The sequence below is a fragment of the Panthera uncia genome, chromosome E1 (genome assembly GCF_023721935.1).
Source record: "Panthera uncia isolate 11264 chromosome E1, Puncia_PCG_1.0, whole genome shotgun sequence".
NCBI lineage: Eukaryota > Metazoa > Chordata > Mammalia > Carnivora > Felidae > Panthera > Panthera uncia.
Genome location: NC_064814.1, coordinates 44,346,247 through 44,372,627, shown reverse-complemented (window position 1 = coordinate 44,372,627; position 26,381 = coordinate 44,346,247). Strand labels below are relative to the sequence as shown.

General features: G+C 53.1%; 3 protein-coding genes across 4 annotated transcripts in view; 1 reads left to right on the top strand and 2 right to left on the bottom strand.

Moving 5' to 3' along the window:
- SMYD4 (SET and MYND domain containing 4) overlaps positions 1-22,385 on the top strand; it is a 70,995-nt gene extending 48,610 nt beyond the window's left edge. The window contains exon 11 of the mRNA XM_049636749.1: positions 21,634-22,385. Coding sequence (XP_049492706.1) covers positions 21,634-21,907 — 274 coding nt within the window. The 3' untranslated portion in view covers positions 21,908-22,385. The remainder of the gene's footprint in view (positions 1-21,633) is intronic.
- SERPINF1 (serpin family F member 1) lies at positions 383-11,537 on the bottom strand. The gene is made up of 8 exons (XM_049636755.1): positions 11,429-11,537; positions 7,191-7,279; positions 5,466-5,664; positions 4,652-4,807; positions 4,040-4,243; positions 2,829-2,971; positions 1,265-1,475; positions 383-770 (listed from the first exon to the last, which is right to left on the bottom strand). The coding sequence occupies exons 2-8, from the start codon at positions 7,269-7,271 to the stop codon at positions 511-513; spliced, it is 1,254 nt and encodes a 417-aa protein (XP_049492712.1). The 5' UTR covers positions 7,272-7,279; positions 11,429-11,537; the 3' UTR covers positions 383-510.
- On the bottom strand, positions 18,597-26,358 carry SERPINF2 (serpin family F member 2). Of its 2 annotated transcripts, none has more exons than XM_049636754.1 (10): positions 25,538-26,358; positions 24,852-24,921; positions 24,639-24,677; positions 24,457-24,519; positions 23,959-24,160; positions 23,329-23,472; positions 23,011-23,214; positions 22,384-22,526; positions 20,285-20,489; positions 18,597-19,619 (listed from the first exon to the last, which is right to left on the bottom strand). In XM_049636754.1, exons 2-10 carry the CDS (start codon positions 24,915-24,917, stop codon positions 19,207-19,209), a joined length of 1,479 nt encoding a protein of 492 aa, XP_049492711.1. In that variant the 5' UTR covers positions 24,918-24,921; positions 25,538-26,358; the 3' UTR covers positions 18,597-19,206. The 2 variants fall into 2 exon arrangements, with proteins under 2 accessions (XP_049492711.1, XP_049492710.1); XM_049636753.1 differs by having other exon boundaries at positions 26,112-26,358.
- Positions 26,359-26,381: the final 23 nt, after the last annotated feature.

Here is a 26,381-nt window from a genome sequence, read left to right as displayed (position 1 = left end):
GTATAAGTTATACTCTTATAAACTGTGACTTCTGGGGCGCCTGGGTGGCCCAGTCAGTTAGGCGTTCGACTTCGGCTCAGGTCATGATCTCATGATTCATGGGTTTGAGCCCTGCATTGGGCTCTGTGCTGACAGCTCAGAGCCTGGAGCCTCTTTGGATTCTGTGTCTCCCTCTCTCTCTGCACCTCCCCTGCTTGCTTGCTCTCTCTTTCTCTCAAAAATAAGTAAACATTAAAAAAAAAAAATTTTTTTTAATGGTGACTTTCTGCAGAGTTTAGACAGACCCAGGCTATAACTATAGTACCAGAAAATTACTAAAGGGCTATTTATCTTAATATTAAACTTAACATAGCTCAAAATAGGAGGAACAGGGCAACAATAGTTACGGATAAAGCACGTTTATTGCAAAGTATACATTGAAACATGATAGGGGCAGCCTTCGTGTAATATGTAATCAGCCACCCCCTAGGCTTTTCTTCTTCTGCGATATTTGAACTTGAAACTGGAGCATTAAATGCCCCTGGGGTCCAGAATTTTGCCTATGAAGAGAAGGGCCCCTGTGTCTGTGTCTCTCAGTACGAAAATGAAAGGTTGGTTAAGGTGATAGTCCAGGGGAAAGGTGAGGCGGGCAGGCTGGAGCCCTGTGCTGGGGGCAGTGCTGGCCCCATCCTCATTCCACTCGAAGCCACCTCGATGTTCCACTTGAGTAAGTTTAATAGGTTTGCCTGTGATCTTGGTAAAGTCTGGCGAATCAAACAAGGATTGTAGTTCTGCAGAGATTGAGAGAGATTTCCGTTAAAACCCTGCCTTACCCAACACCCCGAGGAAGAATATGCTCCTGATTCTTAAGTCCTGATTCTCAAGAAGGCAGGCAAGCTGGGAGTAGAACACCGCTTTGGACATTCTGTGAGGTATGTACACAGACCTCTGGGCTGGGTAGGGAGTAAGTGACTTGCCCAAGAGCACACAGCAAGCGAGTTTAAGATTAGAAACCAATCCCGGGTTTCGGCACCAAAAAAAAAAAAAAAAAAAAAGATTAGAAACCAGCTCAACAGACCTGTCTTGAGACGCAGTGTTCTATTAAAAGATGCATGCTTCTGGGGCTGAGGAATGTGTCTGATAAGGAAGGCAGTTCAGTCTTCCCCAGTCATCCCTGGCTTCCCTACTCAAGGGCCATGGAGCCCTTGAGTTCTGCTTATCAAGGTGGAAGGCTCCAAGGCTCAACCCCATGCACCCCAAGAGCAAGGGGGTCTTGCAGACATACTCATCTCCTGCAGGGACTTAGTGACTTCGCCTTCATAACTCAGCTTCAGCTTGGGGATGGTCAGGACGGCTTGAATAGTCTTCAGCTCTCGGTCTATGTCATGAATGAATTCGGAGGTGAGGCTCTCTTCTATCATGGTCAGGTTCTGGGTTACTTTCAAAGGCAGGAAAAAGATGATGCTCATGCTGCCGGTCAAGGGCAGCTGGGCAATCTGCAACAACAGAGAAGGAGCACAGGGGTTAGTGCTTTGGAGCCCAAGAGCCCAGGGCTAGACACACACTCCAGGCTGCCTTCTCCTCTCCTGTTTGGGTCCCTGGCCATGCCTTCCCCAGCCCCTAATCTATTTAACAACTGTCCCTCTAGGCCACTGCTTTCTGGCAGCAAGATATCTACTCTGGTTCCTTCCAAAGAGTAGACTCTTGTCTTTTCTTACCTCAGCCTAATACCAACTAAAGTTATGTGCTGAAAGAATTTTCTCCTGTGGTTCTAAGGAGCTAGGATTGAATCCCAGGTCCGTATTTTCTCCTGAGGATTGTCTGCCAATAGTTACTGATCATCTGTTATGTACAGAGCCCTGGACTAGAAGGTGGGGGCGTTGAGCACAGCAACACAGAAGCAGTAATAAAATGAGTCTTTTGAGCAGAGGTTGTGAACCTAAGGTCCATGGGACAAACAGCATCAGGAGTCCTAACAGCCCCTGAAACCACATACAGAAATGTGTGCATGGGTATACGTGGCTTTTCTCTCCAGTGTTTTGGGCGTTCTGTCAGATACCCAAAGAAAAAGGTTTAAGAACTACTGATTTAGAATTAAAAGATGTCTGGTATATGTGAAAGATTTAGAATGCCAGCAATTCAGAGTTTGTGGCAGTTTGTTTTTTAATTTTTTAATGTTTAGTTACTTTTGAGAGAGAGAGAGAGAGCACGGAAGGGGTAGAGGGAGAGAATCTGAAGCAGGCTCCAGGCTCTGAGCCGTCAGCACAGAGCTCGATGCGGGGCTCAAACTCAACAGGGTGCAAGATCATGACCTGAGCTGAAGTGGGGCACTTAACCAACTGAGCCACCCAGGCGCCTGAGTTTGTGACAGTTTTTTAAAGTTTTGCTTTGAATTCTAGAAATAAAAGATCTCCCCAAAGAGAGGAAAGGAGAAAGAGAGAGGAAGATGGGAGGAAAAAGACAAGAAAACACCAACATTTGAGTTGTCCACTCTTGGCCCATTTCACATTATCTTCTCTTTTTTTTTTTTTTTTTTTTAAAGTAGACTCCATGCCCAACGTGAGGCTCAACTCACGACCCTGAGATCAAGAGTCGACAGCTTTACCTACTGAGTCAGCCAGGCGGCCCTCCCATTATCTATTCAACCTTACAACAAACCCTGAGAGGATAAGTTTCAATACCTGTCCTTCTTCATTTTAAGAAGAAAGGCTCAGAGAAGCTGTTGACTTGCTGAAAGTCCCACAGAACTTAGACAGCTATCACATCTCAAAGGTCATCTTATTTCCACTATACCATCCTGCCTGTCTCGGTCCCCCCGGCACCCACCACTCACCCTACCCCCTACAGACCTTGCAACTGAGATCAGAGTCCAAGCCGTAGCGTAAAATGGCCTTGGGGTCTGACATCATGGGGACTCTCACGGTCCTCTCCTCATCCAAATGGAAATCTTCAAGGGAAGTCTTTCTGGGGTCAAACTTTGTTACCCACTGCCCTGGAATGAGACAAATGGGGTGCCCTGAGCCCCGGGAGACCAGACAGGCATTGGGACCATGGTGTGAGACCAGAGCATATTGTGGGAAGCTGCCTGGCTAAAGCAACCGCTCCAGAATGTGCAGGCTGGACCACAATATGTCTAGGATCTGAACACCTTCCGTATATAGACTCAGGAGGAAGGAAATACATTGATTTTAGTGATTTGATGGTCTGGATTATACAATAATATCCTCCTGTGATAGCCCAGGGGGAAAAGTAAACTGGTATATACTTCTGCAGTGAGGTGTCTGGGAGACAGCATCGAAGGAGGTCAGAGCTGTAAGGGACCTCAGCATCACCCCCTCACATCTGAAAAAGCGCCGAAGCCCAGAGGGGTGAAGGCACTTGCCAGTACAGCGATGTGATAACCAAGCTCCCTTAGTCTGATGTGACCTTCTGGAGATCAGTGCTTCAAGGAGGGCTTTTCTCAAGGTTAGGGGTCCACTGTTGCTACTGCCCGAGAGTTGGTTGTAAAGCATCGGAGGTTGTCCAAATCCCACCCAAGTCTTATCTGAATGGGGCCAGCCTCGCATGGCGAACAACGGTTTGTCGAATACTTGCCGTGTCCTGGGCACAGTGCACTGGTCGATGTGAAGATAGGAGACGATACAGACAGAGGGCCTCTGACGTGTGTCATCGCATGTTAGAGGTGAGGGAATAGGCCCGGGAAGGCTGTGAGGCCTGCGCAGGGCTCTGCAGCCGGGAAAGGCCGAGCTGGGCTTTGACCCTCCTGTGACTCCAGCCCAAATCTAACGGTGCCTGCCCCAAACAGGCACAAGAGTGGTAGCGCTCTCTTGTCTGGGCTCGTCTTTCTGCATAAGCCTCTTCGCTTTGTAGGCACTCCCCACATTTGCCTGGGATTAGGTGACGAGCACAGAGCTCTCAGGCAAGGGTGTTTCCCGGGTCATCCTCTGGCTGTTCGCCTCTGGGTTCATGCTGAGCTCCATCTCTGACGTCCCGCCCTTCCCCAGCCCCTCGGACACCCACCATCCACCCTTGGCCAAACGAGAGGTGGAGGAGCCCTCACCCTTGAAGTAAGCCACACCGAGAAGGAGAATGCTGATTTCACTGGGTATCTCCCGTGTGGACCTAGCAATTTTCCCTTTCATCTGGGCCTGCACCCAGTTGTTAACTTCCTGAAGGTCCAAGCGAGAGTTGCCGGTCAGGATTCTGGGCCTGGTGCCGTAGGACTTTTCCAGTGGCGCGACAAAGCTGGATTTTATCCGCAGCTCTGGGGAGACATGGAGAGAGAATGTGCTCTGAGAGCTAACCGGCATCCGCTGTTTGAGAGCATGCCAGGCTCAGGTTCTGGTTTACCACTCAGCAGGCCCCAACTTCCTGCCTAGTGACTTCCCGTGACTTGCCGGGACTTTGTGCCAGCTTCCCCAGGCGCTGGACAGGGAACAACGAATTTCTCTCATTGCCATTTCTCTTTGCGTTACCGCCCTCCCCCAACCCTCCCGCTGTCTCCCTCAGGCCACTTCCTCTTTCTGATCCTCTTTGAGCTCACGGGCCCCTTCCTGCCCACCAGTGCCAGGACCAGCCTCGGCAGATGTGATCTGGTGTTTAGAATGAAGCCCCCATGTGGAGGAGAGAGCTCCATATTCCTCGGGCATCCCTAGCTAGCAAGGTGACTCACTCCTCTCAAAGATGATCCGGGAAGCACTCTTGAAGTTCTTCTGGGGGGCAGTGACGGCAGCAAGGAGCTCCTTATAGGTGCCGTGGATGTCCGGGTTGCTGATCAGGTCATAGTAGAGAGCCCGGTGAATGGTGGATTCTGTCCTCTGTTCTGCTCCTGCCAGAGAGACATGGGTGGGAGCCTCACTAACTGCCCACCGGGGCCCAGATCAGGCCAGATCCCAGGACAGGCCACCACACTCTAGTCTTTTACTGCTCATACTGGAAACATCTTAGACTGGCAAGAAATTTGAAGGCAATGGAAGAAAAATGTTTTTTTCTAATGCAGGCTAAGGTCATCAGGCCTAGAGAGCGCAATAAGGGTAGGACTGAGGGGTACAAGCCCCTGTGCATCTCCATCACAGCTGTTACCAGAACGTTTTGTGGTTACCTGTTTATTAGTCTTAGCTAAGAGAGACTCATTAGCTCAGCTAATATGAACTCAGCTGTGAGCCGAGGGCGGGCAGAGACCACGCCTGCTTGTGTGCGGTTGAACCCCCATAATCTAGCCGGACGGCTGGTATGCAGAAGCTTCTTGAAGGAATGAATGAGTGTTGAAGTCACCCTGTCTATGAGTGGTCCCGAGGCCTCACCCCTGAGTCAGCAGTGCTCAGCGCCTCCGGGGAGCGAGGCAGGGATTGTACGTGCACATGCAGGGGACCCCAGCGGGGCCAGTCTCTCGAGCACCTCTTCGCCCCTTCCTGAGGGGAAGAGTCTCTAGGACTTAGGCATGTACACGCAGAGGATTCTGGGGCCGTCTGCGTCTGAGAACTCACCCAGTGACAGGGCAGAGAGAGCAGTGGCCACGCTGAGTGGAGACAGCAGCACATTGGCAGTGGGGCTCAGGCTGGACCTCACACGGTACAGATCATAGCCGAAGTTGGAGATGGCCGCTGCCAGCTTGTTCACGGGGACCTTGAAGAAGGGGTCCTCCTCCTCCACCGGCACCCCTGTGGTGTCAGGAGCTGGGGAGTCCTGGATTTGAGTAAAAAGGGCCATTAGAGATGAGCCGTGGATGACTGGTCTCGTTGCTTTGAGTGGGATTGTCATTCTGGCCCCTTACAGCCATCCCGCCTGAGGACCGTTCATGTAGCCTAACTTTGGAATGTGTCTGTGCTCCCTGATCATGCAGGAGCTCTCTGCTGGGGACAGACAGCGCCAAATGGAAATCAGTTGACCACATATAAACACTGGTGACCTGTGAGCCTCAGGCCTATAATAATTTTAAAAAAGAGAGAAAGAAGAGCCTCCTGCCTTCCAAGGAACTCTGTTCTCAGGCCAGAGCAAAAGCTACCTGTCTGTCCCCCCCTTGCTTACTGCTCCCAGGTCTCTACCTGGACCCTCCTTGCCTTTCACGGCCTTGATCACATATCATCTCCTCCACCACAGACTTTCCCTCGTTGCCCCAAAGTGAAGGCGCTTTTTGGTTTTCTGAACTTTTTACAGAGTCAGCTACCACTTACATATGAACCACCTACCATGTACTGGGCTCTGTGCTAGTTCTTTTCGTTTGAGGTACTTTATTTCTTGCTTATTGATGTATTCCATGCCTCAAAAGACCGAGTGCCTTGAAGGCAAGAACTGAGTCTTTGATGTTTCCGCCCATCCCCAGCCCCTACAGAGCAGGTATTCAGTAGGTAGAAAGTGAGTGACTGACCACAATGGCCCTGTAAGGGTAGGTGTTTTTAAACCCACTTTATCAATAAGAAAGAGACAGACTCAGGTGACAGTGACTTGTCTAAGGTAACCAAGCTAGGGGCACCTGGGAGGCTCAGTGGGTTAAGCGTCTGATTTCAGTGAGGTCATGATGCCGTGCTTCACGGGTTCGAGCCCCACGTCGGGCTCTGTGCCGACAGCTCAGAGCTTGGAGCCTGCTTTGGATTCTGTGTCTCCCTCTCTCTCTGCCCCTCCCCTGCTTGCATTCTGTCTCCCAAAAACAAATAAATATTAAAAAAAAATTTTAGAGAGAAAGAAAGAACAAACGAACGAACAAGGTAACCAAGCTAAATGAGAGGTAGAGCCAGAACTCAAACTCAGAACTCACAATGAAGTCCAGGGCTTCGGTCATTATGCCCGTGCAGCCCTGGTCCCTCACTGTCACGCAGTATTAGCTTCTCAGCATCTGCCTTTGCAGTCTCAGGCCTTCCACACTCATATCTCTGCCGCACCCTGGTCGGTATCTGCACAAATATCCAGGAACTCACCCAGTCAGTGAGACCCACAGTCCCACAAGGTAACGAGAAAAGGCCTTCACCAAAGGGACCACCCTGGTCCCTGGGGTTTGTTAGACTGCCTTCACCTTTCGCCTTCTGGGATCTTATTTCTGTCTCCGCTAGGTTCTCTGAAAGGCAGGGCAAGATGCTTTCTGTCTGTGTTGCTGATGTCTATATGTAAAGGCCAGAGCCTGGCCTAGAACCTGGGTGTCTGTCCCGTCTCCCATGCTGCCTGCTAAGGAGGGGCTGGGATTGCTGACGTCCCCACCTCACCCCACCCCCACTGACCTCCAGGCTGCCCGCGTTGTCCTGGCAGCTGCCTGGCCCGAGGAGGGCTCCAGCCCAGAGGAGTAGCATGAGGGCCTGCATCCCGGGGCCTGCAAGAAAGCAAGGGGCAGTGAGCTGTTTCCCTCACCCACTGCCCTGCTCCACCAGCCACCCTGGACAGGGACCAGGAGCTCGATAGGACCAGCCACCTCGCCTCTGACTTCCCCAGGCTGGAAGTGGCCCCTCAACCTGACGGTCCCTCCCTCTCATCACCTCCCCTCTCCTCCACCTGCCTCACAGCCTACCTGCCGTCCCAGGGTGAACCTGCGCTTTCCTCCGCTGTGTCAGGAGACCTACCTTTGGACCCAAAGCTCCAGGGCCATGGAGATGGAGTCGTGGGCCCCTCTGTGTGGATATGGCTTAGCACAAATGCACAGCAAGGCATTTCCCTGGAGGCACCCGGCCAGCTCATTACATAGGATTTGGGGTAATGTCAGAAGGGAGCAGAACCGAGGTCCCATATGTAGAATGACAGAATACAGAGAATGGAGGCATCTGGTTGAGCCCCTGCTTTCCCCAGGGAAGTTCTCAGACTCTCCCCTTGAATTCCTCTGGTCTAGAACCCGTGGCCGCATAAGGGACTCATTCCCTTCCCAGTTCTCTGTTGAGAGCTCTTAGTCTCCTAGTTAGGAGCACTGGCCCTAGGGTCAGACAGCTGGGTACAAATCTCAGTTTGTCTTAACACCTCTCTAAATCACAGTGTCTTCTCTTGTGAAATGGAGATCAAATAGTTCTTACCTATTGTGATGATGATTAAATTGGATAATGTCTCCATAGACCTGAACAGGGCAAAGGCAGGTGAGCTCTCCAGCAATCCCTGAGCTGAAGTGGGTCTCCCTACACCTGGAACCCCAGGGCGCCCCTTCATCCTAGGGAGACAGGTCCTCTTCCAGCCACCAGCTCAAAAATAGCTCTTACACCCTCAGGGCTTTCTTTGCTTCAGGTTAAACAACCGGTTTCTTAGTAGGGCCCCCCAAGTCCATTCACCTCCCCAGCAGTGGCCTCCCCTGGACCCACTCTCTCTGGCCCCTGGACCATGAGGGGAACGGGAAATCTGGGTCCAGAGCTGTATGCGTGCCACCATCCCTCACCCTCCTGCACTTGCTGCATCCGTGAGCTCACCCCTGGGAGTCTGGGTGTGGGGTGGGAGGGGCGGAAGGCAGCTAAGGGGGCTTCACAGGTAGGATCTTCTAAGAGGCCCTCTTTAAAAAGTGGGAGAAGGGGGGCGCCTGGGTGGCTCAGTTGGTTAGGTGTCCGACTTCAGCTCAGGTCATGATCTCACCGTTTATGGTTTCAAGCCCTGCGTCGGGCTCTGTGCTGACCGCTCGGAGTCTGGAGCTTGCTTCAGATTCTGTGTCTCCCTCTCTCTCTGCCCCTTCCCCTTGCACTCTCTGTCTGGGTCTCTCTCTCAAAAATAAATAAACATTAAAAAAAAATTTTAATAAAAAATAAAAAGTGGGGGAAGGCCTCAGAAGCTAGGACCTTTGGTTGGTCTGTGACCTCCCTCTGTCCACACTGCCAAGTCAACCATTTATAATCTGCCTTCCCTGCCCCTCACCTCCCTGACACATGCACAGGCCAAGGGTCTTGAGCACTTTCCTTGTCATCCTCTCATATACCCAGAAATACCCTCCCACACGCACAACACACATACTTTCCTGACTTCTCAGAACAAATAGGAAAGTCGGGAGTGCGGTGTGTGATTTTTGGCCAAAGTCCTTAGAATCAAGCCAGATAATCCACCAGACAACACCGTAGAGATGAAAAGCAATGAAAGACGCCGCCTCCAGAGTCTGCCCAGCTCATGGCTGGACTGCGGGTGGGAGCGAGCCTGGCTGTCTTCCCAAACTCTGATAGGGAGCTGCATCCCAGGGTGAGCCCCACAGACCCTCGTTCTCAGCCAGCTGCCCTCCTATACAGCTGCGGCTGGCGCTCAGGGAGAAATCTTCCGTTGAGGCAACAGGAAAAGCTTTCCGTGGTACCAGATTGAAACCTTTAACACCATCCAGGCTCACAGCTGCTCTCTCCACCCGCCAGCCCCACCCCAGAGCTGGCAAAACCTTCTCGCCTGAGCCTCAGCAGACTGGTTTATCAGAGACCCAAAATTCCAGGAGATTCACAGGCAGCAAGGCTAAAGGATAAGCCGTTAGCTCTAGTCCCTCTGGCCGGGGGAGGTGGGGGGCATCCTGGCATAGTGTCTAAGGAAGCTAAGTTTACAGTTCAAATGCACTTGAAGGTCAGACCTTCCCCACAGGAGTACCTACAGAGTCAGCCTAAGCCCCGGAGTCATGTGATCACTGTCCCCATGTGGGTGGGCTGAAGAGAAGTGAGGGACCCTGGCAGTGAAAGGCACATGGGTCCTCAGCTGGCCCAGAGCCAGTCGCTGGGACATGTACTATTAATGGCACCTCTGAATCTTCTTAATTTTTTTTTTTCAACGTTTTTTATTTATTTTTGGGACAGAGAGAGACAGAGCATGAACGGGGGAGGGGCAGAGAGAGAGGGAGACACAGAATCGGAAACAGGCTCCAGGCTCCGAGCCATCAGCCCAGAGCCTGACGCGGGGCTCGAACTCACGGGACCGCGAGATCGTGACCTGGCTGAAGTCGGACGCTTAACCGACTGCGCCACCCAGGCGCCCCACCTCTGAATCTTCTATCTCAAGCCCTGGGGATGAGGGAAGAGGAGAGATTATTGAGAGCCCCCTACAAGGGCACTGAGAGAGCAGGGAGAAAGAGTCTGGGTGGGGTTGGGGGGCCCTCTGAGCCCACTCACTGCCCTCTCCAAGGTGATTGTTCTGTGGGCTGAGGGCAGGCAGCCGCTGCCTGGCCAGGGGCACAGGGACAATGATGCCATCCTGTCCAAAGGGCAGTATCCAAGCCAGACTCCTGTCATACCAGGAAGGGGAGGGCATGGGGAGGAGGTAGATACGCTCCCCGTTGGGCCAAGGTCAGGCCTTCCTTGCTGCCACATTTACTCAAATCAAGAGACACAAGGAACTGGGATTTTGTGATCTTGCCTTCAAGCTGGGAGGATAAATTTGAGCCAATACATGTGTTTCAGATTAAATCCAGCTGTGAGACAAACACCATCCCTCCTCCTTCCAGCACCACACAGCCTAAAGCCACATGGCAGTGGACCTCCTGGGCAGCACAGGGAAGGGCACCACCCTCTCTCCTGGGAGAGAGGTTCCGAGGGTCCCCTCCAGGCCCATTCCACCCATGGGGACCCTGCCAGTCCCCGGGAAGCCTTCCTTCTGAAGCCTGGGAGCCTGAATGAGTGGGGCCACAGTGCCCATGAGTTTCACCTCCCCACGCCCCAAAAGGGCCAGCCCTAGAAGCAGAACTGTCTGGCCCCCTTCCCCTCCCACCCTGAACTCCTGGTGACAGGCATGGGCCAGACAGTGATGGGATTTCTGGGAAGCCTGCGGCTTTTGTTTGGCCCAGACCCGCTCCTTGCTGTGGTGTACCCCAGGGAGCAGAAAGGATGCGGGCAGCCAATCTCTCCAGACCCCATACGCTGGCTGGACTAAAGAGTGGTCATTGTTTGCGAGAGGCCAAAGCCCCACTGGTCTCCCATCCCAGCCTTTACTGGAAGCTAATTTGGCCAAAGAGGAAGGATGGCGACTGGATAGAAGGACCCAGCCGTCCCTCGTCCCAGTCTTCTGTAGGGCTCAACAGGTCAGCTGCTTGGCAGTGTAGGAAGTTGCCTCTGAAATCGGCACCAATTGATTTTGAAAAAGCAGCAGGGAGCTGAGCCCAAGCCAAGGCTGGGCTCGAGGGGGGGGGGGGGGGGGCGCCCCGTAAAAACCCTGGGGGGAGCAGTGCTCCGGGACAGCCCCCTTCCCTTAGGTCTGCGGAGCCCCTTGGAGGTGCTGCTCAGACCCGGCCCAGCAGCTGAGCCCTGTTTCTTCCCACTACCGCCCTCCTCCATTGCTTCCCACCCACTTCATTCAAAAGTCTTTCCAGCCTCTTCTTCCAGTGGTGCAGTAGGGTTTGGGGATAACTGGGCCCTGGCCTTCTGCCCCCAACCCCCTCTGCCCTCTCTTATCCTCTCACCCCGGTGCCCAAGCTGCTGGAGCTCTTGGCTCCCCACCTCCTCTCCCTCGCACCCCTCTTTTCTGCTCCCTGCCTGTCTCAACCCCGGGGAGCCTCTCCAGTCTTCCCCTGACACTCGCACCAGCCAGGGAGCTGCTTTACCTGTGGGTGCACCGCAGCTCCGTGCCAGCCTCTGCACACCGAGGGGCTCCAGCAAGCACAAGAGCTATTGCAGCCGCCTCCCGACCCAGCGCCCAGCAAGCTTCAGATTACAGCTACTCCTTTCTTAAAGCGACCTGCACTCAGTTTGGATTCTGTGATTGCATCACTGCCTGGTGTTAACTTTAACCCACTGCTGCCCTTCCACCACACACCCCCAACACGCACACACACATTCCCACACCGACTCCACCAGACCGTCCTCTGGGACCCTGGCCTTCCTCCTGCCTGCGGTCCCACCCCCAGAGGGCACCCTGGCCAACTCGGGTGGGAGACAGGCCTGAGGAAGGAAGAGACTTGCAGGAGGAGGCCCGGGAGGCAGGCTGGAGCAGAGAGGGGAAAAAAAAAAAAAAACAACCCTGCCCAGTGCTAGGACTCTAGGTTTTTCCTGGTCCTTGGCTCTGGCACTAGCTGGGATTTGGGGCAAGACAACTCTCCCAGCTCCTGCCTTGCCTTGGCTGAAAAATGGAGAAATGGAACTGGGATGTCTCTGCTTTTTCAGCCCTGGAATTCTGTGATTTCTAAAGATCCGAAAGGGCAGTGGGGGAAATATCTGACCAGAGGAAGAACTGGGCTGTGCTAGAACCGTTAGTCCTGAGGGGAGGCCAAGAGTGTGCTGGGCACCTGCTAGGCACAATACACGTCCTCTAGATGGGGGAACACCTGGGCCCTGCTCAGCTGGGATGTTTAGGACCTTGCAATGTGGTTGTGAACCTAAAATACTGACATGGGAAATAACGTAACAAAACGCTTTCCAGGCAGGTATGAGTGCTGGCTGAGAGCCCAGTGGTCATCCGGAGAAGAGATCAGGGAAGGAACGGGGAACGCCTGGAATATTTAGCTGGAGGAAGAGAAAATTCCAGAGAAGAGATCAGGGAAGGAACAGGGAACGCCCTGGAATATTTAGCTGGAGGAAGAGAAAATTCCAGAAAACACCATCACCTCCTGTGAGGCTCCAGGGAGCAGAACTAGAGCCCCTGGGTAGAACTTTCCAATGGGTTCAGCTTTATATAAGAAAACTCTCTCAACAGTCAGAGTTCAAGCCTTTCAACAAAAAAAGTTGAGTACCTCTATGCAAAGTCGCTGGCTAGGTATGCAGAGGAGGAGAAGGATATAGATGAATAAGGCTCAGTGCCACACTCCAGAAACTTACTGGCTAATAGTAAGAGGCTGGTACGAGAACAGATTGTTCCACCATAACGTGGCACATTCTGTGATAGCAGGCTCTACAACCCCGCCGTCCAGTACAATAGTCACTAACCATGTGGCCACAGAGCACTTGAAATGTGGCTAGTCTGATATCCTATAAGTGTAATATACACAGCAGATTGTGGATATTTCGTATGAAAAAAAATACTGTAAAGTATCTCAGTAGTTTTTACACTGATTATATGTATTGGGTTAAATGCAATATATTACTAAAATTAATTTCACCGATTTCTTTTTTAATGTGGCTACTATAAAATCTTAAATTACGTATGTAGTTTGCATTGTATTTCTATCGGACAGCACTGTTCTGAAGGGTATTGTGGCAATGTGGTTGGAATATATGAATCTAAGCTGTCTTAAAGGGTGAATAAGAAGGAGCTAACCATGGAAACGCAGGAAGGGTGCAAGTATCCATGTGGACAAGTTAAAACTGGATCCCTATCTCACACCATTCACAAAAAGTAGCTCTAGCTACATTAGGGATTAAATGTGAAAAACAATTTCTGTTTTTGAAGAAACTTTCTTTTTTTAAAAAAAATTTTTTTAATATTTATTTTTGACAGAGAGAGAGCATGAGCAGGGGAGGGGCAGAGAGAGAGGGGGGACACAGAATCTGAAGCAGGCTCCAGGCTCTGAGCTGTCAGCACTGAGCCCGACACGGGGCTCGAACTCACGGACCACGAGATCATGACCTGAGCTGGAGTCGGACACTCCACTGACTGAGCCACCCAGGCGCCCCTGAAGAAACTTTCTTAATGATTTTTTATTTAAATTATTTAAGAATAGGGGGCACCTGGGTGGCTCAGTCAATTGAGCATTCGACTTCGGCTCAGGTCATGATTTCACGTGTCTGTGAGTTCGAGCGCCGCATCGGGCCCTGTGCTCACAACTCAGCGCCTGGAGCCTGCTCCAGATTCTGTGTCTCCCTCTCTCTCTGCTCCCCCCACCCCTGCCACTCTCAAAAATAAATAAACATTTTAAAAAATTTTTTTAATTAAGAATAGGCATTAGTTGGTTAAGTGTCTGACTTCAGCTCATGTCATGATCTCACGGTTCATGTGTTCGAGCCCTGCATCAGGCTCTCTGATGTCAACACAGAGCCAGTTTCAGATCTTCTGTTTCCTTCTCTCTCTGCCCCTCCCCTGCTCATGCTCTCTTTGTCAAAAATAAAGTAAACATTAAAGAAAAATTAGCATTTTTTTCACAAGTTTCAAAACCCAAAAGCAACAAAAGGTACACAGTGATCTGATCTCCAGTCACCTCATTCCACTCCCTGGAAACCTCTGTTAATCTCTTTCCTATGTATCCTTTCAGACATACTTTTAATGCTTTCAAAAGCAAATAAATACAGGGGCGCCTGGGTGGCTTGTCTTGTTAAGTGTCCGACTTCGGCTCAGGTCATGATCTTATGGTTTGTGAGTTTGAGCCCTGCATCAGGCTCTGTACTGACAGTGTGGAACCTACTTGGGATTCTCTCTCTCTCCCTCTCTCTCTGACCCTCCCCTTCTCGTGCACTGTCTTTCTCTCTCTCTCTCTCTCTCAAAATAAATAAATAAACTTAAAAAAAAAAAAAAAAGGGAAAGGTATGAATGGATCTCTTTGTGATCTCTGGGTAGAAAGGATTTTTTTTTAAACAAGACACCAAAAGAAGAACAAATTATAAAAGATTGGTAAATTTAACACTAAAACTGAAAACATGAGAAGATACCATAAAACAAAATGAAAACAAAAGGCTCACACTGGGAGAACATAATTGTTACACAGGTAACTGACAAAAAACCAAAAAAAAAAAAAAAAAAAGCCCAAAAGATTACTAACGGTAATATAGAGACAGCTACATATTAATACAAAAAATTAAAAACTCAACAGAACCATAGACCCAAGTAATTCACGGGAGAATCCAAAGTGGCCACTAAACTGATGAAAAAGATGGTTTATTCTCACCAGTAATCAGGGGAATGCAAATTGAAACCGTAATTTGATGAGTGTGTTTCACACTCATCATCAGATCAGCAAAATTTATTTTTTTTAACGTTTTATTTATTTATTTGTTTGTTTTTGAGACAGGGAGAGACAGAGCATGAACAGGGGAGGGTCAGAGAGAGGGAGACACAGAATCTGAAACAGGCTCCAGGCTCCGAGCTGTCAGCACAGAGCCCGACGCGGGGCTCGAACTCACGGACAGCGAGATCGTGACCTGAGCCGAAGTCGGCCGCTTAACCGACTGAGCCACCCAGGCGCCCCCAGATCAGCAAAATTTAAACATCTGACAAGACCCAGTGTTGGTGAGGATGTGGACAACCAGGATCTCTTAATGCCCTGCAGCTGAGAATGTGAGAATGTAAATTGATACAACCACTTCTAAGAACAATGTGGCAACAAATGGCAAAGCTGTGCATAACCATAGGGGGCAGCCCTGGCAGTTAAAGATGGGGAGACCCAATCTGCAACTCAGCAATTCCAATCCTAAACATGCAAGTTGGCAAGATTCCACATGTGTGCACAAGGAAGTATGTATGGTCAAGAATGTTATAGCAGGACTATTTATAGTGACAAAAAGAAACAAACTAATGGGATGCCTAGGTGGCTCAGATCATGATCTCAAGGTTCATGGGTTCCAGCCCCGAACCAGCTCTGTGCTGACAGCTCAGAGCCTGGAGCCTGCTTCGGATTCTGTGTCTCCTTCTCTCTCTGCCCTTCCCCTGCTTGTGCTCTGTCTCTGTCTCTCAAAAATAAATAAACGTTAAAGAAAAAAATTAAAAAAAAAAACAAAAAAAAACTAGATGCATGTCCATCAACAGGAGACTAGAGATGGAAAAGTCTTCCAGCCCTGAGAAAGTGAAGGGAAGTCATTTGTATCAACACAGACCTGTCTCAGAGGGTGAAGTGATACAAGTTGCAGAAACATGCAAACTGCACGACACAGTTACATAAGGCTTAAAAACACACACTATATACTACCCAAGGATAAAAAAAAATTCGTGTGATCACAGTAAAAGAAATACATGAAAATAATAGAAACCAAATTCAGGATGACAGTTATGGGAGTAGAGGAGGGATCGTGGAAGGACTTGTAAAGCTGTCGCTATATTGAGAATATTTTAATGGCATTATGCAATTCATTACACCTTTTGTCTGTCCCAATGATTTCATGATAACTCACGAAGAAAGATTTCTCTCTCCTCCGATTACCGTGAGAGGTGCCCCACTCCATTCCCTCCTCAGTTTCAAACTTGCTTCTGTGCCCACCTCTCTTTCAAAACAGCTGTAGCCAAGTTCACGGGTGACCTTCATGTTGACCACCAAAGTGACGTCTCTTCCCTTGACAACAGGCAGCAGAGCAGATGGTTCCTCCTTCTTGAAGCTCTGCCTCTCCACACACCCCCATTTGCCACTCCACTCCCCACCAACCCCCTGCCACCCCTGCCTCACACACTGCATCTTTTCTGTCTCCTTAGCTGGCTCGATCCAGGGACCCCTTTTCCTCACCATCGACATCTCCTCTTAGGTGATTTCCCCTAGTTCCGTGACTTTCAATGCATCTGTATGCTCCCAGATACTTCCAAGTGTGTATTCCTGACCAAGATACCCAATAGCCTATTTGACAAATCCACTTGGATGCCGAGTAGGTAGGATGAACATATAATTTACCATCCAAACACTCCTCAGAACAAAAGTAGAACCACAGACATAACCTGAACTGTCCCCGGTAGACGATGTTAGTCTACATTAATGTGGTAGTTCAGTCCCAACATGTTCAAACTAGAAATCTCCAGTCGGGCGCCTGGCTGGCTCAGTCGGTGGAGTGTGCAACTCTTGATCGCGGGGTTGTGGGTTCAAGCCACACGTCGGGTGTAGAGATTACTTAAAAATAAATTTAAAAAAAAAAAAAGGAAAGAAAGAAAGAAGGAAGGAAAGAAGGAAAGGGAGAAACCTCCGATCTATGCTAAAATCTGTCCCTTACTCTGATTCCCATCTCCGTGAAACCCATTTTCTCAAAACAGAAATCCAGGAATCTGAACTATGAACCCCACCATCATTGAGCCTTTCCTTTCCATCATGTCCCATACAATCTATCCACAGAATCTACAGCATCTATCTGCAAAATACCCGCACCCCCTGTGTCTCTTGCCTGCTAACCCACGCTTGTCCCTCTACATTCCGTTCTCCCCACAGCAGCCAAAGAGAGCTTTCTAGAACTCAACATCAGACCACGGCACCCCTCACTTAAAAGCCTTCCACAGTGAGTGGATTATTGCCATCCACAACAACACAGATGAATGTCACAAACAGGAGGTTGAACAAAAGAAGCTAGACCCAACAGAGCAGACCCTATAATTCCTTCATATGAAGTTCAAAACCAGGAAAGACGAATCTGTTCCTGGATGTCAGGAGAGTGAGTACCATTTCTTGATGCAGGTGCTGGTTGCACAGGGGTATTGGGTTCATGAGAAAATTCATTAAGCTCATGTACAGTTGAGACTTGTGCACTTTGCATACCATATTTCAACACCAGATTTTCACTTGTTTATTGTCTAGATCACTCCACCACCGGATTTAGGCTCCGGTGGGTAGGGATCTTGTCTGCTGGCTCACTGCTGTCTCCCCAGAGCTTGACTCACTGCTGGACACACAGGCTCTGACAAGGACGTGTAGGGGGATACAGTCAGACCAGCAGCAGGGAGAACCTAGGAGGTGAGGGCAGGTGACCCGTGGGAGTGATGACCAGATCCAAACCGTGGCTAAAGCCAGAATGGAGAGGAGGAGAGAGCGGAGAAGGATTTAGAAGGTGAAATTAAGTTGGTAGACTGCTGATTTAACTTTCCAATTACTTCTTACCCCAAAGATAAAAACAACACTCTCTACAGCGACCTTAAAGCCTTAACGCCATCGGTCTCCAGTTCCCCTCTGACCCCTCCCCACCCCCACCCCGCCCCAGCCTTATGGATCTCCTGCTCATCCTGAACCTTCTGAGCATGCTCCCACTTCTGCCCTTGCTCCTCCTCTGCCCGGGAAGCTCCTCCCCAAGATCTCCATGGTGCCTGCCCTCCCCTGCTTCCAGTCTCTGCTCCCACACCACCTATAGGGGAGGCCTTCCCTGCTTCCTTTCTCCCCATAGCCCTTGTCAGCCTCTGACACACCATCTATCTCACTTGTTTTATTTACTACCTGTCTCCCCACACTGCCGGTTTGTTAGAAGCAAGAGTCTACCCCAGGCACTTGCTCTTAACCAGTGTTCTTCAGGGTTGCAGGCGGCCACTGCACAGACACCCTGCGCTCACAGACAAGGGCCCACCCACGTGGACACCCGCGCTGCCCCCAGCCGGGTGCCGGTGCCGCGGTGCGCCCAATCACTCCCCCCAGATCTGGGGCGCTGACAGCCTCCAGCTGGAGCCAGCGCTTCCTGCAGCCTGCCCCCCGGCTGGCGGGCGCCTGCTCCTGGCAGAAGGACCCGCATGTAATTAGAAACTCCAGAAGCTCCCTAATTGCCAGTTCTCCCAAACTGGGAGGCCGGCGCTATTTCTGAGCCGCCCTTGTTGCCAGCTGCTGGAGGTCCCTAGAGGGGAAGAGGCTGAGAGCAGAGCCAGGCTGGCGTGGAGGCGGCCCTGGAGACGGCTGGCAAGGTCAGAGGGGACTGCGCGGAGAAGGGCGGGCGAGTGGTCAGAGGACAAACGTGGCAGAGAGGGCTGCCTGCCCTCAGGCACCAGCCGGGTGCTCAGTGCAGCCTGTGGCCTCCTCCCACCTTCCTCCGCCCTCCTGCTCCCACTCACGCCCAGAATAGTGACAGCAAAGCAGCCAGGGCCATTCATTCTTTATTCGCGTGGCATAAAAATCATTACAAAAACTTTACAAAAGAGCCTTAGGGAACTATCCCCCTCCTCTCCCACTGCAGCCCCTGAGACACCTGGGTAGAGGAGGGAGCGGAGGGAAGGAGAGTCCTGGCAATGTGGGTATGTCCAAGGAGCGGTGGGGGTACTGAGGTGACACAACATCAGGGTGGGCGGAGGGCTGAGGGCCTTGGGGAGGTTAAGAGCGAAGCAGGGACTGGAAGGCTCAACTCCCACCCACACAGTGGGACAAGGCTCCACCCCCAGGGTCTGTCAGTTCTCTCCCCAGCCAAGGCATCCATTCCCTCCTGTCCCCACCCCCCCTCTGGTAAACAAATGTGGAAGTGCCACCGCCAACTTAGGGAATAACCTCTCTCCCTTCCTGACAAAAGTGGATCTCTCTAGCTGCCCCTCTGCCCAAGCCCCAAACAGGGACAGCCTCCTAGCCGCTTTGGAAGAAATGATGTGGGATCCAGGCCCATGATTCCCTGGCGCCCGCCCACATCCTGGCCCCACCCACCCCAAACTCCCCGAGAGAGGAGAGGAGCGGGGAGAAAACAACTCCTCTCCGCTCCCAGACCGCCCACCCAGACCCCTGCCCTAATCCACGAAGCTGTTTGGAAAGAGTCTCAGGAGTTGAGAAGTTGGTCCAGGCAGGGACTCAGGATGCTGGCAGCTGGCCTCTCACTTGGGGCTATTAGGCTGGGGGTAATCCTCCTCTGAGGGGGGCGCAAGTTTCAAGTCAGGGCCAAAGGGCTTGTCTCCACGGGGGAAGGCTTTCTGGTTCAGGAAGGAGTCCCTGTCGTCCGGGGAATCCTGCTGTTCCTTGCGCTCCCACTGCGCGCTGGGGTTGGGGTTCCTCACGCTGCCCACGAAGAGGGGCATGCTTGTTGTGTCCTCGAGGATGAAGAAGACAAAGGGGCGGTTCACGATGAAGGAGGAGAGAGACATACGGGACATGGCAGTGCCGGTTGCCGCGGCCGCCTCCACGCCAGCCTCGCTGAGCTCCAGAGTGGACTGATGCTGCACGCTGGACACCACCAGCCTCTGGTCAGAGATCCCGCGTAGGTCTGGGGCCTGGAACAGTTCCTGCAGGCCTGCCCAGGGCAGGGGATTGCTGCTCAGAGCTGCCTGCTGCCCCCCAGGCCGCCTGGGCACCCGGGAGGGTGTCTGTCATCCTGGCCAGGGAACACCTCCAACCCACAGGTCCCCGGTTAACTCTTATTTAACCTCCAAGTATCAGCTTAAAAGTCCCTTCCTCCAGGAAGCCCTCCCTGATCCCCTGCCCCCAAATCCAGTGAACTGGAGAGAAGCCCCTCCCTCTTTTCACTCATACTGAATTGTAAGTACCTGATTCCTTATCTGTCCACTCCATCTGACGGAGCTCTTGGTACACGGTGGGCTCCCAGTGCCTAGTACAGTGCCCCTTGCAGGACAGCCAGAAAGGCTCACATGCCACCCAGGCTCTCTAGCGGGGATTCTCTGCAATGCTCAGTCTTGGATGGAACAGGTCCTCATTCCCTGGGCCACCCCAGCCCACCCCAGGACAGATGGTCCAGGGGCTCATAGGAAATGCTCTTGCCTCCCGAAGCCCCAGAAAAGGCTGGGACCCAAAGCTAGGGTGCCCCACTGCCAGCTTGGGGTGGGGGTGGGGGTTCCTCCTCACCCACTCTGGCTGTCCCATGCCCTAGCCTGACTTAAGGGGGGCTGTCCCATGCCCTAGCCTGACCTGGGGGAGCTGTCCCATGCCCAGCCTCCTTACCCAGCTGGCTGAGGGTGGCCACCAGGTCCAGCTGGTATTTCAGATGCAGCTTAGGCAGCTGGACCTTGGTGGGTTTCTCTCGCAGTAAGGGCTGGTGCAGGATGTCCCAGCTCAGGTTGGCCAGCACCTGGGACACGTTCCACTCAAAGTGGGTCGGCATAATGACCACAAAGCTCATGTTGTTCTTAAAGGGGAAATGAGCCACCTACGGAAAAGGAAAGGCGACAACGTGAGGACCAGTAAGCGCCCAGACCCGATGGGGTCTGGGCCAGCACATGCTGCTGAGACAGATGGACCAGGGGTTCCAGGCTATTCTTCTCAGGTTGTGTTCGGCCTCCCTGAGCCTCCATTTCCTCACTTGTGAAGTGGAATAATACTACCTGCCCACATTGCAGGGTGATGTGTGACACACACAGAGAGGAGAGAGAGAGAGCCTTTTAAAGCTTCTAGCAGAGGGGCACTTGGGTGGCTCAATCAGTTAGGCGTCCGACTTGGGCTCAGGTCATGATCTCACGGTTTGTGAGTTCAAGCCCCGCATCGGGCTCTCTGCTGTCCACGCAGAGCCCACTTCGGATCCCTGTCCCCCTCTGTCTCTGCCCTTCCCCTGCTAGCACTCTCTTCCTCAAACATAAATAAACATTTAAAGCTTCTAACAGAGTATCAGCACATAGGCAGTGCTCAATAAATGGTGACTTTCTCTCTCTTCACCTGCTACCAGTGACTTGGGTTGAGAAAGGCCCCCGTGTCGGCCTCTCAGTTTCTCCATGTGTACAATGGCCTGCGTTGTTCATGTCCAAACCACCCTGGGTTCTGTAGAGGAGCCACCGCAAAGGGTGGTTCCCTCCCCACCCCCAACCTTCAACAGTGACTGCCCGGGTGTGTATGTGGTTTGAGGTAAGATTTCATGTCAGTGGGGTTTCTGCAGCTACGCAAGTGTGGAAAGCACTGGGCTCGATGGCCCCTGGCAGCTGTGACCCCCTCAGGCTCCAGGCAGAGCAGCCAGGGAGCAGGAGCCCTGGTGGGGGGGCGGGGGCAGCCCACCTCTGGCTGCCCAGGGCCTACCTGCAGAGTGCATGAGGAAGAGGAGGCCCGAGGGCCAGGAACAGAGGCAGAGGGTAAAGGAGGAGGGGCAGGACACAGCCTAGAGAGCAGGAACAGCACAAAGGGCACAGGTGGGGAGGTGAACAAGACGGTCTACCTGTCAGGGTGGAAGGGAGAAGCGGGACGCTGCTCCAAGGGTCCGCCTCAACCACAGGCCCACAGCCCCTCTCAGGAGGGCTAACAGAAGCAGCTGAGGTCTGTGCTGGGCCGTCTTGTGAAACTAACCAACACTGCCGTCTCTGCCACAGCTCACGGGCCCTGGGATCCACGCTCAAGCCAAGAGGACCACATTTGGGCCAGAAGCAAGGGAGGCCTCACCTGAGACAGCTTGGCATTGCACTCCATGCGATCAGAATGTTCCAGCAGGATACTGACAAATCCATTCCAACCAGACCCTCCTTTCTCTTAAGAAGCACTGTGACAGCCAGGTCACATCGCCCAGGCTTGGGGATGCTGAGGCTGAGTGGCTCTACAGCTGTTGAGTGGCCCCTGTGCTGCCCAACAACCCATGGGCCTTTGTAATAAACCCTTATCGCCAAAGATCACCTGGGTTTCGACCCAAGGTCCCTCCTCAAAGAACGCTCCCTGACCACTGTATCTAAAATATCTTCCCCAGCCACCGATCAATCACTTTTTTTTTTTCCTTCGCAGCACTCACCACTCTCTGAAACTATGTTTGTTCGTGTACTCTGTGTCTTCCCTCCCGAGAGCGGGGACCAGATCCCCCTTGTGCTCCCGGAGCCTAGAACAGGATCTGGCATGCAGCACATGCCCCCACATACTTTTGCCAAATTAATGAACTTCGAAGAGACTGGAACCTCAGTCCCCACTGGGTCGGGGCACAGTGAGACCTTCCAGAGCCGCCTGTCTCAGCGACAGGACTGCAAGGAAGATGGGCCACAGCCCCCTCTACCCCTGAGCCTGCTCCACAGCCCCGCCCCCTCCTTTCCCCGCCTCCCAGCAGTCAGGCCCAGCCTGGGTGGGTGATCAAAGGTGACCTGTATCTCAGGCTGCTCCAGCAGAAACCAGCGCAGGGGATACGTGCGGGCTTGCATCATGTCCACTGGCACCGTGAACTCCTCATTCAGGTGGAAACTGTCTCTCTGGGTGAGGCTCGGGTCGAACTTGCTCCTCCAGAAACCTATATCCAGCAGAGGGCAGGGGCCACATAGACTGGGACACCACCAGCCTCTTCCCTATTCCACCCAGAACCCGTTCAAGGGACAAAAGGTAGAGTCAAACCCCCAAGGGACACTGTGCCAGTGCATACCCAGCTGATCTAAGGTGTCTTCCCTGTAGCATTTTGGAAATCTGGACTTGCATTCTTCCCATGCCCTGCCATGCTCCCAGGAGCGTCCCACCTGCCCCCCACCCCCACCTGGCCGATCCTTTCAGACTCAGTTTCCTGCTAGGGCACAACAGCCCTATCCAGTTCCTGGCCCCCTCTTTGGCAAACCATCACCTGTTTCCCACCCTCCCCCAAGCCACAACCCAGAGATCTCCCTGCCTCCTGGCCCAGCCCTGAGGAGAAAAACCCTGAGGACAAAGGTTTCGCAGCCCAGCTCAGCCTACAGGGCAGGGGTACCAGCTGAGGGGTGGGGGACCCGAGGAGAGGACAAACGCACCCTGGAAGTGGATGGCATTGAGGAGAAGCAACACTGTGTCATCTGGCAGCTCTGAAAGGAAATCCTCAATCTTCCCCTCTGTGGCCTCCTTCACCCATTGGTTGATGTTCACCAGATCATCCCTCTTCCTTCCTGTCAGGCTCACGGGCTTTGCGCCAAAGAGCTGTTCTGATTGTTCCAGGAAGTCTTCTTTGATGGGAAATCCTACACAGGAGGGGCCACAAGCTGTTCCTAACCCTAACCTAGGCCAAGCCCATCTCCATCAACCCCGTTCAGCCCAGGGCACTACCTAGGGAGCTCCAAACCACCAGCACCTACCTTTCTGCAGGTACATTCTAGCAGCCAGTCGGAATGCCCCAGGGCCCAGGTCCTGGCAAAGGTGGCTCAGCAGGTGGGGGAGGCAGGGCCCTGAGTCTGCGTGCAGCACCTGTAGTAACTTCTGCAGCGTTTGGTTCTGAGCCCCTGGAGAGGACCACATCAGCTGTGGCCCAGGGCCGGGGTTCTTTCCCGCCCTGCTGCCCACTCTAGCCCCTGTTAAACCCCCATGGTGAGCATGCCCACGGCATCACATTCTCCTCCCATATCCACTGAACTGGTCTGAATGACAGTACTCCCTAAGTTTTACTTTCATCTCTGCTGCTGGCGGTCTGGGTGACCTCACCTCATCCAAGTTGTTTTCCCTCTCTGAACCTCAGTTTCCCACCATGAGAGCATCCAGTCCAGTGAAGACATCGTAGCTCTCAAACCCTTGCATAAAAATCACCAGAAGCATATCCTTAGGCCCAATCCCTGGGAATCTGATTCACAGAGACTGGAGGTGTGCCAAGGAATCTGCATTTTTACCAAACATCCAAGTGACCCTGATGGAAGAAGCACCCACTAGTAAACTCTGGAGTATGGAGTTCCTACTGGCCTCCCAGCTCTGCTGGCCTGGAAAGGTCACAGTACCTAGTGCCAGGTGAGACAATGCCAGGGCCACACTCAGAGGCGACAGGATGAGGTTGGGGCTGGTGCCCCTTTGGGCCACCAGGGAGAACAGATCTGTGGTGAAGGCCATCATGGCCTGGGCCAACTTGCGGGTCTCCTCCGGGGTTGGGGCTCCCTTGCAGTCTCTTGGGGCCTTCTTCAGGGCAAAATGGCCACTGGGCTCCTACAGGGACAGATCAGAGGGTCAGTAGGGCCAAGGGGTCTGCTCTGTGTTGCAAGATCCCTTTCATAAGCCCTGTGCCTGGGAACAGCAGGGCTTCGTCCCAGTCCTGACAAGAGAGGGAGAGTCACGTGGGCAATAGCCTTCTGGGGACCCCGTCCTTTCCTTTCGTCCCTCCCTCCCACCCTCTCCCTTTAGGTCTCAGCCTCATGACCACGCCCCCGGGTCCCTCGCCCCTGCTGATTGGCCCTCCTCCCTCGGACCCCGCCCACTCTTCCCCCAGCCCCACCTGGTTGTACCTGGTTGCCCAACTTGAGGAGGATAAGCGGGGGCAGCTTCTCCTGGGCCGGCCCGCTCATTAGCTGAAGAAGGGAGGAAGCGAATGGAGCGGGACCCTTCCCACACGTCCCCCACCCTGCAAGAGCTACAGGTGAGGCCCCTCAAGGCCTTCCTCCCCCTCTCGCCCCTCACTCCCCAGTACCTGCTGGTCCAAGGGCTCCATGGCACTCGCCGCGGAGAACTGTCGAGAAAGGGATGAGGAGAGGAGAGGGAACGCCCTCAGAGCCAAAGCCTCCCTCGACTCAGCCCCCTCCTCTTTCCGCCCAGACCCCCCCCCCCCCCCCCCACACACACCCGCCCCCCGGCGTGGCCCCCCCTGCCTCCCCGCCCCACCCTGACCGAGGCCCAGGCTCACCACCAGGCAGGGGCCTTGCAGGCAGGACAAGCCGAGCAGCAGGAGCCCCCGGAGCAGCAGCGCCATGTTCCTGTGCGGGACAGGGAGCCTGCGTCCCCAGCTCGCCCACGTTCCCGCGCGGGATCCCACCCACACGTTGCCTGGCCTGGCAACTCCTGAGCCTCTACGCTGAGGGTCAACCCAGCAAGCGCCTGCACACCCACCCGAAAACACACTCGCCCTGGTTTCCATCTCTCAGGGGTGGGGAGCTCCCCCTAATTGCTTTTAACCCCTTCTTACTTTCCGGTTTTTCCCATTTCGTGCACTGAAAATGTTCAGGTTTATAGGGGAAATATCGAAACAAGAGCAGTCCTCATTCTTCAAGGCCCCATGTTGTGAGTCAGCCCTGGTTTAGAATCCACATCCTGCCTCTTCTCAGAGGACCCGAGATAGATCTCCCTTACCCCTCTGGGCTTTGCCTTTTCTTGTCAAATGGTAGCAGAAGTCCCTACCTCCTCCCACTGTTTATTGTGAGGACCAAAATAAGACCGTCTTTGTGAGTCCTGATTACAATGCCTGGCACTCAGTCACATGGCTGCTGTCGGCCTAGCCCAGGGCCCCTCTTCTGGGAAGCCTGCCCCGAAGCCTCCTTCATACTGGGGCCCCTTTCCCAGAGCTCCTATCCAACCTGCTGTCCAGTGGCCCACCTTTTCTGGCTCGTCTGGTCTTGACCACCAACGTGGACAGGCCCGTGAGGCCCTGAGGTCTCAGCAGCGTTGGTGAGATGGGCTGGAGAGCCACGTTGTTGACCCAGCAACTGAGCCCAATGAATGGCTCCCAACAGAGCCACCTTTGGACTTATGGGAAGCACAGGCCTCGCCCCCCACTCTGTCCAGGTCAGCTCCGGGAAGCCAGGCTGGCGGGTGGGGATGGGCAGGTCTAGATCTGTCCCAGAGCGGGTCCCACACACTCCAACCCCACCCCCATCTCAGGACCAGTCCTTCTATCACCCCTGGCCCCACCCCCCATCACGCACAAGGACCCTTGGCCAGGGCTCTGATCTCCAACCTGGGCTTTTGAAACTTCCTGGCAAGAAAGGACCTCTAGTTTTTGAAGTCCCAGGGAGACTCCTGCCAGAACCCCCACCTTGGGTCTTCATCACCCAGGAGGCTGGGAAATAAGAAACCTGAATAAATTCACCCCAGACCCCCTCAGCCAGGTAGGCAGCTCTTACCTCCTCTCCTGCCCAAAGAGCAGGCCGAGCCACCCCTCCCCTCGTACCTCTGCAGGCTCCTCGCTGCTGCACACACTGTCCCTCTGGCCCCACTTGGGTGCTCCCCACACTCTGCCCAGGCTCCAGCCAGCCCAGCTGAGCCCTCCCCTCCCACCAGGAGGACCTTTGCTCTCAGCCAACCCTGGTTCAAATTGCTTTCTCTTCTGGTAAATATTGACCTGCACATCCGGTTAAACATTGATATTGGGGCCGGAAGCCCCATTCCCACCAGGGCATCTAACCCTGAGATAGCTACCTGGAGCCCTCATGGATTTGAG